The 12,314-nt window shown below is 41.1% G+C and overlaps 1 protein-coding gene and 1 long non-coding RNA gene across 8 annotated transcripts in view; one reads left to right on the top strand and one right to left on the bottom strand.

Moving 5' to 3' along the window:
• Positions 1-12,314, top strand: part of LOC132405560 (protocadherin-1-like) — a 490,197-nt gene that overhangs the window by 239,007 nt on the left and 238,876 nt on the right. The window contains exon 3 of one of the 7 annotated variants that reach the window (XM_059990465.1): positions 4,774-10,768. The exons of the other annotated variants lie outside the window; for them this stretch is intronic. Coding sequence (XP_059846448.1) covers positions 4,774-4,845 — 72 coding nt within the window. The 3' untranslated portion in view covers positions 4,846-10,768. Of the gene's footprint in view, positions 1-4,773; positions 10,769-12,314 lie in introns of those variants that run through there. 7 annotated transcript variants of the gene reach the window in all.
• LOC132405562 (uncharacterized) overlaps positions 1-12,314 on the bottom strand; it is a 41,166-nt gene that overhangs the window by 19,989 nt on the left and 8,863 nt on the right. The gene's annotated exons all lie outside the window — the stretch shown is intronic.

Genomic DNA, 12,314 nt, shown 5'->3' with positions numbered 1-12,314 from the left:
GTTTTTGTGGTATCCTGCAGTATTTGCTGAACTGGACTCTCAAGAATGCAGGTACAGCTGTGATGGCCATTGCAGGAGCAGACTTCGGGCTGGATTGAAGCAGGGGGGCCTGGGCCCAAGAGTGGAAAATGAACTGAGGTAGAGCGAACTTACGTTTAAGAAAATTAAGTTGTCAAGACTGTGGGTGAAGGAGAAACCGCTGTTCAGCTCACTAGACTGTAAGGCATTGGCTCCGTGGCTGTGGATGGGCCAGCTGCAGCATTAAACTGGCTCCGTGGCTGTGAACTTATTTTCAGAGACTCTGATGTTCATGGTTGGTCCATTATTGGTTTACTTTTTAATTGTTTGCGTGATTTACTGTTTCATTTTTCACACATGGGATGTTTGACTGCCTTTGGTGTGGGTTTTTTTGTGAATTCTATTGCGTTTCTTTATATTATGGCTGCGTGCAAGGAGATGAATCTTAAGGTTGTACATGGTATACATACTCTGATAATATATATACTTGGAGCTTTGAACTTTCCTCCCTCTTTCCCTTCCTACTCCCAATATGAATCACCTGTTGCCCACAAATGGAGCTCAGAAGCTAAAACAGCTCACAGTCAATACAACACATACAAAATGCTGGAGAAACTCAGCAGGTTAGGCAACATCTATGGAGGGAAATGAACAGTGCCTCCAATCGCCTTTATACAGGGGTCTGTGGGAGGAGCCACAGGAGCAGTCAGCAGGGGGGTGGGGGGGCGTGTCCGGACAGGTATATGTAGTTCACCACAGTGTGTGAGTTGCTCACGACTTCCAGCGTATGCATAATTTGTCCCACTCAGTGCACTTATATCAACCAGCTTGCTCTGGATATCAAATGGATACAAAGGTGTTGCAGATCAGAGACTTAATAACTACCACAGGTCCTTTGCATTCTATGATCTACTTCCTACCTTTGCTTAGGAATTGGTGGATTGTTGGTAAAACTTTAAAAGTGATCCTCAGTTTTGACCTTGAAAGTCGAGCTCTTAGGAAAACAATGTTCAATTTTAAACCCTGAATCACTTGAGGTATTTGCTTGGTGGATAATTTCAGTTTTAAGTTAACAATGCATTAATCATGGTTTTGATAACATATTTATGTGAAGCTGGACCAAAGTGGAATTCAATGAACTCATAATATGTGAACACACTGGACTTCAAGCTAGAGCTTGAATAAGAGAATTCAGATTTCAGTTTTAACCCCATCGGCTGCGAAGTTTAATTTCAAATGATTAAATTGTCTAGAATAATAATGTAGCTTCAATGGTGACCACCAGGAAACAATTGGATTGTTGTGTGAGACTTCTGGTTGACTAATACTCCTAAGGGAAGTAAATCTGGTGTCCTTATCTGCTCTAGCCTGTGTGTGACCCCAGACTCACCAGCTTTGCTGAATCTAAGTTGCCTTTTCTATGTCCTGTGAGTGAATAAGTAAACACAAGTGTTACAAGGAATGTTCTGGTTGTCTTTTATTCCAAGCTAACCATTGAAATATCTGGTCTTTAACACTTCTCTTGCAATAAGTGCTCAAATTGACTGCTGAGTTTCCCACATTATATTGTGGTTGGTCCTGAAACCTCACACATGTGTTCTGAAGAAAGAGACGCTAATTGAATCAACATTAACCTGAGCTTCACCCTATCACAGATATTCCCTTTGCCCTATCCCTCTCTTGTAACAACCTCTCTGTGACCTAAAATTATATTTTATCTCTCTTGAGCAGCACACACAAATTCTCAGCAGGTTAGGCAGCATCTATGGAGGAAAATAGGCTGAGGTCCATCAGCTTGACAAGGATCTCTCTTCTCCAGTTTATTTATATATTGAGATAAAGTGTGGAATAGGCCCTTTCAGCCTCTCAAGTCACACCGCCCAGAAATCCCCTAATTTAATCGTAGCCTAATCACCGGACAATATACAATAACCAATTAACCTACTAACCTTTTGTCTTTGGGATGTTGGAGGAAACCGGAAAACTTAGAAACTCCTTACAGACAGTGGTGTAAATTGAACCTGGGTCATTGGTACTGTAAAGTGTTGTGGTAACCTTTAAGCTACCATGCCGCTCCATCCGTTTACTTATTCATTATGTGTTTATTTATCTGTTTATTCCTATTGTAACTCGCAAAATATTTTATGTGTTTCATGTACTGCTGACATATGTCAGTGATAGTAAACCTGATTGTGATTCATGGTCCTGACTTTTAAATATATTGATGTTTCTTCAGTGTCATTGGTCTGAACTGTAGGACTCCCTCCAATTAGTACAACCTTTAAGACCAGGTTGGATAGATTTTTGCATAGTAGCGGGATTAAGAGTTATGGGGAAAAGACAGGTAAATGGAGATGAGCTAATGGCCTGATCAGCCATGATCTTACTGGATGGCGGAGCAAGCTCGAAGGGCCAGATGGCCGACTCCTGCCCCTATTTCTTATGTTCTTGTGTACTGTGGAGCACGCAAGAGTCTGCAGGTGCTGGAATTTCCAGAGACTGTGGGTGTATCATCAAATGTGGAAGCACAGTGAAAGCAGCCCCACACAATCAATGCAGCTCAGGATGGGAAATAACTGCCTTACTGTTCAAGGGACTTGGGTGTGAACTGCTCTCTAGTGCTTTCTAACACTAGTCTGATCTCCATTAGTTTCCTTGAGGTGCCCCATCTTCCAGTGGGAGGTCCAGCCACTGCAACTGGCTCCTTATATTGCAAAAAGATAGTGGGAAGTTTAATAGGTGTGTGTGAGAGCAAATAAGATAAAGGGCTGTATTGAATCAAGGAATGGATAATAAGTTCATCAAAGTTTCTCAGGAAACTTTCTATAGAAATACTGAAAACTGCCGATTAACTAGATAACTGTTAATAAATTTAAAAGTAACAAGGAAATAATTGCAAACACGAGAAAATCTGCAGAAGCTGGAAATTTAAGCAAAATGCACAAAATGCTGGCAGAACGCAGCAGGCCAGGCAGCATCTATAGGAAGAAGTACAGTTGATGTTTTGGGTCGAGACCCTTCGTCAGGACTAACGGAAAAAAAGAGATAGTAAGAGATTTGAAAGTGGAAGGGAGAGGGGGAGACCAGAAATGATAGGAGAAGACAGGAACGGGAGGGGTGAAGCTAAGAGCTGGAAAGTTGATTGGCAAAAGGTCTACAAAGCTGGAGAAGGGGGAGTATCATAGGACAGAAGGCCTTTGTAGAAAGAAAGGTGAAGGGGAGCACCAGAGGAAGATGGCAAACAGGCAAAGAGTTATTGTGCGAGGGAAAGAGAGAGAAAAAAATTAGAGGATAGGGTAAGAAGGGGAGGAGGGGCATTAATGGAAGTTAGAGAAATCAATATTCATGCCATCAGTTATTGGAGTGATATACCATGCTAGGGGGCCAAATGAGTGACAGCAGAGATATACTGATGCGTATGAATGCTATGGAATAGTACAGAAAGCATTCACTGTCAGTGTAAAGTATGAAAAAGCGTACAGTGGTATATTCTTAAAAGCATAATACCATAAGATATAGCAGCAGATTTAAGCCACTTGGCCCATTGAGTCTGCCCTGCCATTACAATTTTGTAAATAATTGATTTTTAAAATTATGAATATATTTTATTTTGATTTAAAAATTGCATCATTCAGTGTTAAACATAGAGTAAATGTGATTAAAGTTGATTTTTTTCCCCATAACTAACCAGACAACCCATTCAGACAACCCATTGGAGTAAACGGGAGAATGAAGTTGCTACGTAATAACCATAATGAGACTGCGAAGGCACATATTTAGCCAAGTGGCACGTTTATTTGCAGCAGGGAGTTAGCAAGTGAGCTGAATTTGTATGACGCACGGCAAATGAGCTAAAGCATTGTTGAGAGAGTCAATTTGCTCAGTAAATGTGGTCTGTTTAAAGAGTGGAGCTCCTATTCAACAGCTCCCAATAATAGCAAGGCTGCTGATCCTTGTAAAAAATGTTGAGAGTGGGAGATGGTTACATAGTCAACCTGTATAAAATCATCAAGCGTTTTCATCCACAGCAGAAAGGTTAGCAAGTGTGGATTGATTCCTCTCTATCATGGGTCTCCGCTGGTCAAGGTCGACCATGGATGTTGTGTCCTAGTTATCTAAACATGCAAGCCTGCGCAGTACGATATGGAGAGCAAACTGTTGCTCTTGTAGCAAGCTCCCTCTCACCATGCATCTGATAAACCCAAAGATTTGGTATTAGCAGCATCACAGGAGTTGCCAGTCAGTGTTGAACTCAACATAGGGCTGCCTAAGGGACTCCAGCTCCAGATTTTTCTCTTTGGGGTTTACTCCCGCAGCATTCCCCTTGAGTGGGTGTAGCTGCAAGGCAGCAGATGTTTCAGATTGGAGTTTTCCTTCCCCTAGCTACAGTATGGATGTATGGATGTATGGATGCCAACCATGGCTGACAAACGTCTTCTGCCCAAAGCGACTGGTTTTAGGCGCCAGTAACCCACCTTTGCCCATCCTCCTGTCAGTAGAAACGGTTCTGCCTTGGTAGCTAAGCCACACATGAAGGGTAGGACCTGGATTTGGTGTCAGAGGCTATTTGAGGCGCACACCATTGGGAGCATTTAACAGGTAGTGGGAGTTTGTTCTCATTACCCCCTCCGGCTAAGACAACTTTAGGGAACCCTTCGATCCTGGACATCTTTAACTTTGTCATTATATGTAGCCTGAAAATCGTATCATGAAGGGTCTCAACCTGAAATGTCTACGGTTCATCTCCCTCCACAGATGCTGCCTGATCTGCTGAGTTCATCCAGCATTTTGATTATTGCTCCAGAGTCCAGCATCCATCGTCTCTAGTGAGATCCTCATTATCTTTTGTGAAGACCTCCACCATCAGAGAGGAGGTACGGGAGCATGAAGACTCACACTCAACGATTTAGGAACAGCTTCTTCCCTGCAGCCATCAGATTTCTGAATGGACAATGAACCGATGAACACTAACTCACTGCTTTGCTTTCTTTTTTCACTATTTATTTAATCTTTAATTTCTTATTGTAAGCTATAGTCATATTTTCTATGTATTGCAGTGCAGTGCTGCTAAAAAGCAAAAAAAAAATCACAACATTTACAGTATTGTCTAAAAGTCTTTGGCACATATGTATAGCCAGGGTGTCTAGGACTTTTGCACAGTGCTGTAGTAATTTTATGTATTGCACTGCACTTCTGCCACAAAAAAAACAAATTTCATGACACGAGTGAGTGATGATTAATCTGGTTCTGATATGGGTCTTCATTGTCGACTGAGATTGGGAAGGGGAGCAAGGAGAGGGGAATCATGGTTGGGAAAAGAAGAAGGGAGAGGGGACGGAGCAGGAAGCACCAGAGAGACAATCTGTCATAACCAATAATCCAATTGCTTGGAATCAAATGAACTTGCCTGATGTCTCAGGGTTGGGTGGGTCTGTACTCATGCCACTCACTACCACCCCTCCACCTCACCCCGAGCCTGGCACTCTTTCTCTGCCGCCTGTTCCAGTCCCCACCTGCGGCGCTCCAGCCACATCATTCCGAACATCCTCGGCTCCCACCAGACTTATAAGCTGTTGCGCCACTCCACGTCAACAAGCACACGGTACTGTGCCAAAGTCTTAGTCACCATAGCTCTATAATATGCACTTAAGACTTTTGCAGAGTACTGTATTTAACACAAGAAACTCTGCAGGTCCTGGAAATCCAGAGCAACTTACACAAAATACTGGAGGAACTCAGCAGGTCAGGAGAGCAGAAATATATGGAAACGAATAAAGAAGAGTCAACATTTTGGGCCGAGACACTTCATCAGGACTGATGCTGCGATAGATGCTGCCTGACCTGCTGAGTTTCTCAGGCATTTTTGTGTTTGTTATTCTTTTTGCAGCAATGGCTCTATAAATTGCTGAATAGACAAATCTGAGTTACATAAAATTAAAAGTATTGCACAACACAAATAGCATATCAATATCATAAACAGGAAAAATTCTGCAGATGTTGGAAATCCAGAGCAACACACACAAATTGCTGGAGGAACTCAGCAGGTCAGGCAGCATCTAAGTCAATGTTTTGGGTAAAGATCCTTCTTCAGGACTGGAAAGGAAGGGGGAAGATGCTAAACTAAAAAGATGAGGGGAGGGGTAGGAGAAAAGTGAAGTCAGGTGTGTAGGAAAGATGAAGGGCTGGAGAGGAAGGAATCTGATAGGACAGCAGAGTGGACCATAGGAGAGAGGGAAGGAGGAGGGAATCGGCATTTTGGCATTTGAGGAGGCCATGAACTGACATGTTGGAGCGGGAATAATCGTAATTAACATAATTGCAGGGAAATATAGTCTGAGGTAGAATTAGGGATTCACAGCGCATAGATTAATAAAAGACTGAACACACTGTTGCTATCCAGGTTTTTTTTTACAGAAATTAAAAGCAAAAATTAAATTACTAGTGCAGCAGGTAAAAATTCATTTATGAAAGCCCCTGTTATTAGGTGAACAAATGAATTCCCAAACCTAAGTGCTCTGGTGGAATGAAAATCCTTTCTACATGTTCCAACATGTCTTGGAGTGTTCAGCTCCTTATTTCCCAGCACATATTAAGCTATGGAACTGCTCTTCAGCTTTACCGCCAGAGTGGGGTTATTGAAGGTGCCAAGCTGTCGAAGCTTTGCACAACATTTCCCTCACGTCAATAACCACTGTCTGCACCGATGGCCAATGTTAAGCAGGCATGGGCCAGTATATCTCTCTCTGTCCAGATGCAAAGAGCCCTGCAATATTGCACTGCTTGGCATCTTGATATATACAGTCTGATGGGATGTACGGAGAACAAGGACTTGCTAAAGTTATAGAGACAAGCAGCATGGAAACAGGCCATTCAACCCATTCACATTAATCCGTTTTTTTATTCTCTCCAAATTCTCATTAACATCTCCATCTTCTCATTGCTACCATCAGAAAGGAAGTTCAGATGCCTTGGGACCCGCACTAGCAGGTTCAGGAACAGGAACACTTCAACCATCAGGCTGCTGGGTTATCTTCACCCATCATAACTCTAAACTGATTACACAACCTATGAACTCACTTTCGAGGACTCTGCAACTCAAGTTTTCCATAGTTGCTTCTTCTTATTATTTCCTTTTTGTAATTGCACAATTTGTCATCTTTTGTATATTGGCATTATAGTCATTGTGTGCAGTTTTTTTTATTGATTCTATTGTGTTTCTTTGTATTTACTGTGAATACCTACAAAAGAATGAATTTTAGGATTGTACAGTATATGGTGACGTATATGTACTTATATGATAAATTTACTTTGAACTTTGAACTCCAGCTAGATTGTACAAAGGCTAATTTAGAATTGACAATTAACATACCAACCAGCACATTTCTGGGATTTTGGAGAAAACTGGATCACATGGATGAAACTCACGCAGTCACAGGGGGTAACATGCAATCTCTGCACATGCAGCATTGGAGGTCTGGATTGAACCCAGATTTCTACAGGTGTGGAGCAGAGGCTGTACAAGTTATGGCGATGTTACACAAAATAACCCTTGTTAGCTGGCTATTGAAGGCTATGGAATATGCTTGGTGGGATTTTCTGGGATTTTCAAGGTCTGAATTTCTTTCCCAGATGTCAGGGGGAAAAAAAAACTGAACCTGCATTTGTGTAGCAATGTTCAAAATCCCTCAGTTCCAAGGTTTCAGGATGTGATAAAGAGCCTCAGTCCAAAATGTCAACGGTTTATTCCTTTCCATAGATGCTTCCTGACCTAATGAGATAGATCCTCCAGCATTTTGTGTGAGCCGGTAATTCACTTTTGTGTTGTGCTGTCCCTGCAATGCACCGAATTTAAAAAAGCCATTTTCAATCTTATCTAATCACTATCCGAACAAAATTTCCTTTCTAGTCTGTTGTGTGATGCATGCCAGGATTTGCCTTTGAATATTGATATTTTGCCCAGCTTTCTCAATCCACATCTTTGCTGACACATATAAATTATGGTGTGGTTCTTCTTAATTAGTTTTCTATTTAATGATCTGGACATAATTTCAGTAATTGCTATTATGCAGTGTAAATAGTTAATAGTGCCGCACCCTAACCTTACTGTTTGCAGTCGCTGAGCATTATAGATTAATAATGTGTCCATGTCTCGGTAAACATCGATCTCCATTGAGTGTATTTGCATGTGCATCTGTGTGTTTGTATGCGTGTGTCTGAGTGAGTCCAAAAGTGTGCATCTGTTTCATGTGTATATCTGTATGTGTTTGTGCGTGCATGTGAGAGTAACTGCCTGAACGTCTATGTGTGTGCAAGAAAAAGAGAGAGAGGAGGGAGGGAGACGGAGGGAGGAAGAGGGAGAGGAGGGGAGAGAGAGAGCATGTATAGGGGCTGCATTAGGTGCCTCATCTTTTTCAGAATTTCACTGTGGCTGTTCACTGATTGTAAGTATAAAGCGGCTGCTGAGGGGAATGGTGTAAGTTGTCATTTGAAGACACTCCCTTGTGCAGTTGGAACTAACTGTCGGGGCACCATTACTGGAGTTGCCCCATTTTGCCCTGGAGATATTGCTTTGATAATGAGACCTTTGAAAGTTTAAATTAACTCTGTTGTGTGACAACTTCATTATTGCACAGAATATTATTGAAGAACAATCCAAGATTAAATAAGGGAAATACAAATTCTAGTTAGAAGTGTTATTGTGTGGTAGAAAGATGTTGTAACACACAACATACTTACAAGGAGCACTGGCACAAAAAAGCAGCATCCATCGTCAAGGACCCCATGATTCAGGCCATGCTCTTTTCTTGCTACAACTATTGGGCAGGAGGTAGAGCAGCCTTAGGTTCCACACTATCAGATTCAGGAACAGTTGTAACCCTACAACCTCCTGAATCAGGGTAGATAACTTCACTCACCTCAACACTGAACTGATTGCACAACCTACAGACTTCTGTTCTCAAAGTTAATCATTACTTGCAAAGAAATTGTTTTCTTTTGCACATTTTTGTCGGTCTTTTTGTCAGTTTGTCAGTCTTACTTAAGTATAATTTTTCATATATTCTATTGTATCTCTTTATTTTTCCTGTAAATGCCTCTGCAAGCAAATGAATTTCTAGGTAACATATACATAATTTGATAATAAATTTACTTTGACATTGATTTTGACATCTTATTGACCCAGCCTCCTGAGGCTCTGCTACCGAGGTTAGACCATTCAACCCCTTGAAAGGGTTCTGTAAGTTACCACACCGATCTGCACTTCTCCTCATTAGTCATGCCATGGAGCATCATGATTAGCCCAGTGATAGTGATTAGCCCTGCGCTTTACAGTACAGGCAACCTGCATTCAATGTTTTTCTCCTTTATTCTGCTCCTTTATTGTACTAATTGTTTAATTTTATATATACGTATATCTATAACACATTTTTAATTAAGTAAGTACATATGTGTCACCATATATGTCACCTGAGAATCATTTTCTTGCAGGCATACACAGTAAGTCCAAGAAATACATAGAATCAATGAAAGAACACACCACACCTATCAGGTTGTACTGATAACCAAAGTGCAAAAGCCAACAAGCTGTGCAAGTACAAAAGAAAAACAAATAATAATGAATAAAGAATAAATATCTACAACACGAGCTGAAGTGTCCTTGAAAGTATGTCCACAGGTTGTGCAACAGTTGAATCAGAATCAGATTTATTATCACTGACACGTCGTAAAATTTGTTACTTTGTGGCAGGCGTCACGAAAAAATATGAATAATCGTGCAAAAGAGTAATAGCAAGGTAGTGTTCATGGGTTCATGGACTGTTCAGATATCTGGTGGTGGTGGAGAAGCAGCTGTTCTTAGAAAGTTGACTGTAGGGCATACCCTGGGTGGCAAGGGTCTTTCATATTGGATGCTGCCTTCTTCAGGCACCTTTGGAAGGTGTTCTCGATGGTTGGCGGGCTTGTGCCTGTGATTGAGCTGGCTGAAGCCTCTTATGATCCTGTGCTTTAGTTCCTCAATACCAGGAGGCGTTACAATCATTCAGAATTTTTGCTGATATACTAATTCTTCTCAGTCTTCTGATGCAGTAAAACTGGCGGCATGCCTTCCTTTGTGATTGCATTAACACGATGGGCCCAATAGACACCAATAGAAATCAGGACTCAGTGGTGAGATTTCTTCTGCTGTTAGATATGGCAATTACTTGACATATTTGTCATATATATGTTACCTTCTACGTACTGCCTCATGTTGTCTAGGTCTTGCTACATGCCGCAGCATTATACCATAAAATTCAGAGCAGACGGACAAGGGTTAGTATGTTAACACATCATCTGAAGGGTGACATTTCCTTCAGTACAGTGCTGGAAGTTCATCTAGAATTAATATGCTTCCGTCCTGGATTGTGGACAACTTGACCCTATAAACTTCTGAGTAAATAGAAACAATTAGAACTGACAATCAAGGGCCTCAGTTTGCCACTTAGAGATTTTTAATTGAGACTTTAGCTCCTGTTAGAGGGAATTAAGCTTGTATGTGAATCATGTGGACTCCACTTATCTTTGTTGAGAGTATTAAATTTCCTTCATCCAGGTAAACACAATAGTCTGCAAAAACAGCAGGGCATAGAGATTCTTAGAAATACTACCAATAATTACACCACATGTGGGAAAGTCTGTGCTTTGACATGCCAGAAGCCCTCAGGAGAGATTTACTTTCCAGCTCCATGCCAGCACTCCGAGTGGCTCAACCGCCGCCCCCCCCCCCCCCCCCCCCATCCGCGTTGAAGTTTTCTGGGTAACTTTGACAATATTTCTGAGAGAGGAAAGAATGATTTTACAATCTCAAGTCATCCTTCATTTTCACATAAAATAGTGCATAACTATTACGGGAACGTGAACAGAACCACAGCCAATTCACTAAGGGTGAGTACCTGCAAAAGGTCATGGTACAGCTTATTGGATAAATCTTTTAGTCATCTGGTTGGAACCAGCTTCCTTTGAGTGATAGAGAGTACAACACAGAACAGGCCTTTTGACCATTCACACCTTCTGGCACTAATGGCATTTCCCTTCACTAGAACAACGTTCATGTTCAAGTTCAATAGTCATACATAAATACCCATGAATGCAGCCAAGCAAAACAGAATCAATATCTAAATCAAGTATATCTTCGAATTACATCACAAAATTTGTTACTTTGCAGCAGCAGTAGAGTGAAAAGGCATAAACTTAAATGTAAAATACAAAAATATATAAATAGTTTGAAAAATGAATAGCTTCTGCGTATGGTGATGTGGCAGTGTGACAATGATTTCTGTATATGATAATAAATTCAACTCTTACTATGATCTGCTCTAAAGATAAAAATTAGCTTTATTTGTCACATGTACGTTGGAACATACAATGAAATGTTTTGTTTTCCCATCACCGACCAACGGAGCCTGAGAATTATGTTAGGAGCCATTTTGGCACCAATAAAGCAGGTCTGCCACTCACTAATCCTATCGTCTTTGGAACGTTGGAGGAAACTGGAGCATTCAGAAGAAATGTACACAGTCACAGACCATGACTAGAAGGGAACCCTGATCAGTGATTAATGCTGCTGTGAAGTGCTATCACACCATATCAGCCGTATTCCAGCTGTCAATGACTTCCTTAGTGTAAATAAACCTTACAATCCCTGCTCCACAGATCACTTCAACTTTCCTCTTAAAACAGTCCTCTGATTCAACTTTTCTGATTTTCAATTTCATATCTTGTATCATGGGATGATAACACTGGTATGGGCATCAAAGCTGTGGGACCCTTTACTTGTAACATGGAAGGTAAACAGAAATCTGAACTAAAAACTCACTTTAAATTAGCTCCTCTAGCAGTACAACACTCGCCATATATGAATTGGGAGCACCCTTGTTCGATTTTTTGCTTCGATCTTTGGAGTGGGACGTGTGCCGATGACCTTTGAACCCAGCTGCATGGCAGTGTGCCTAATTGAGTTTAGATGTTGTCAGGGTCACCGGTGTGGAATTTGGAGTGATCTTGTTGCAGGGATAGGAAGCAGTAGTGGAGGATGAATTGAGCCCTGTGTAGTAGTGCAAAGCAACAGCATCAGAAATTATATTTCTTTTCAGTGTAATTTTCTGTCAAATATCAACTTCGTTTGATGTTCTTCAGTTGGTTTATGCTCAAATAAGCTGCAGTTTGCATCAATCACCAAATAAATCCCCTCCCTTTGAACATTATATTAAAGATTAATTGCGTCTGTGTAAATCATACTTTTTCCCTGAAAACCTATTATG

The sequence above is a fragment of the Hypanus sabinus genome, chromosome 15 (genome assembly GCF_030144855.1).
Source record: "Hypanus sabinus isolate sHypSab1 chromosome 15, sHypSab1.hap1, whole genome shotgun sequence".
Taxonomy (NCBI): Eukaryota; Metazoa; Chordata; class Chondrichthyes; order Myliobatiformes; family Dasyatidae; genus Hypanus; species Hypanus sabinus.
The sequence above is the reverse complement of the archived record's forward strand: the minus strand, read 5'-3'. Positions and strand labels throughout refer to the sequence as shown.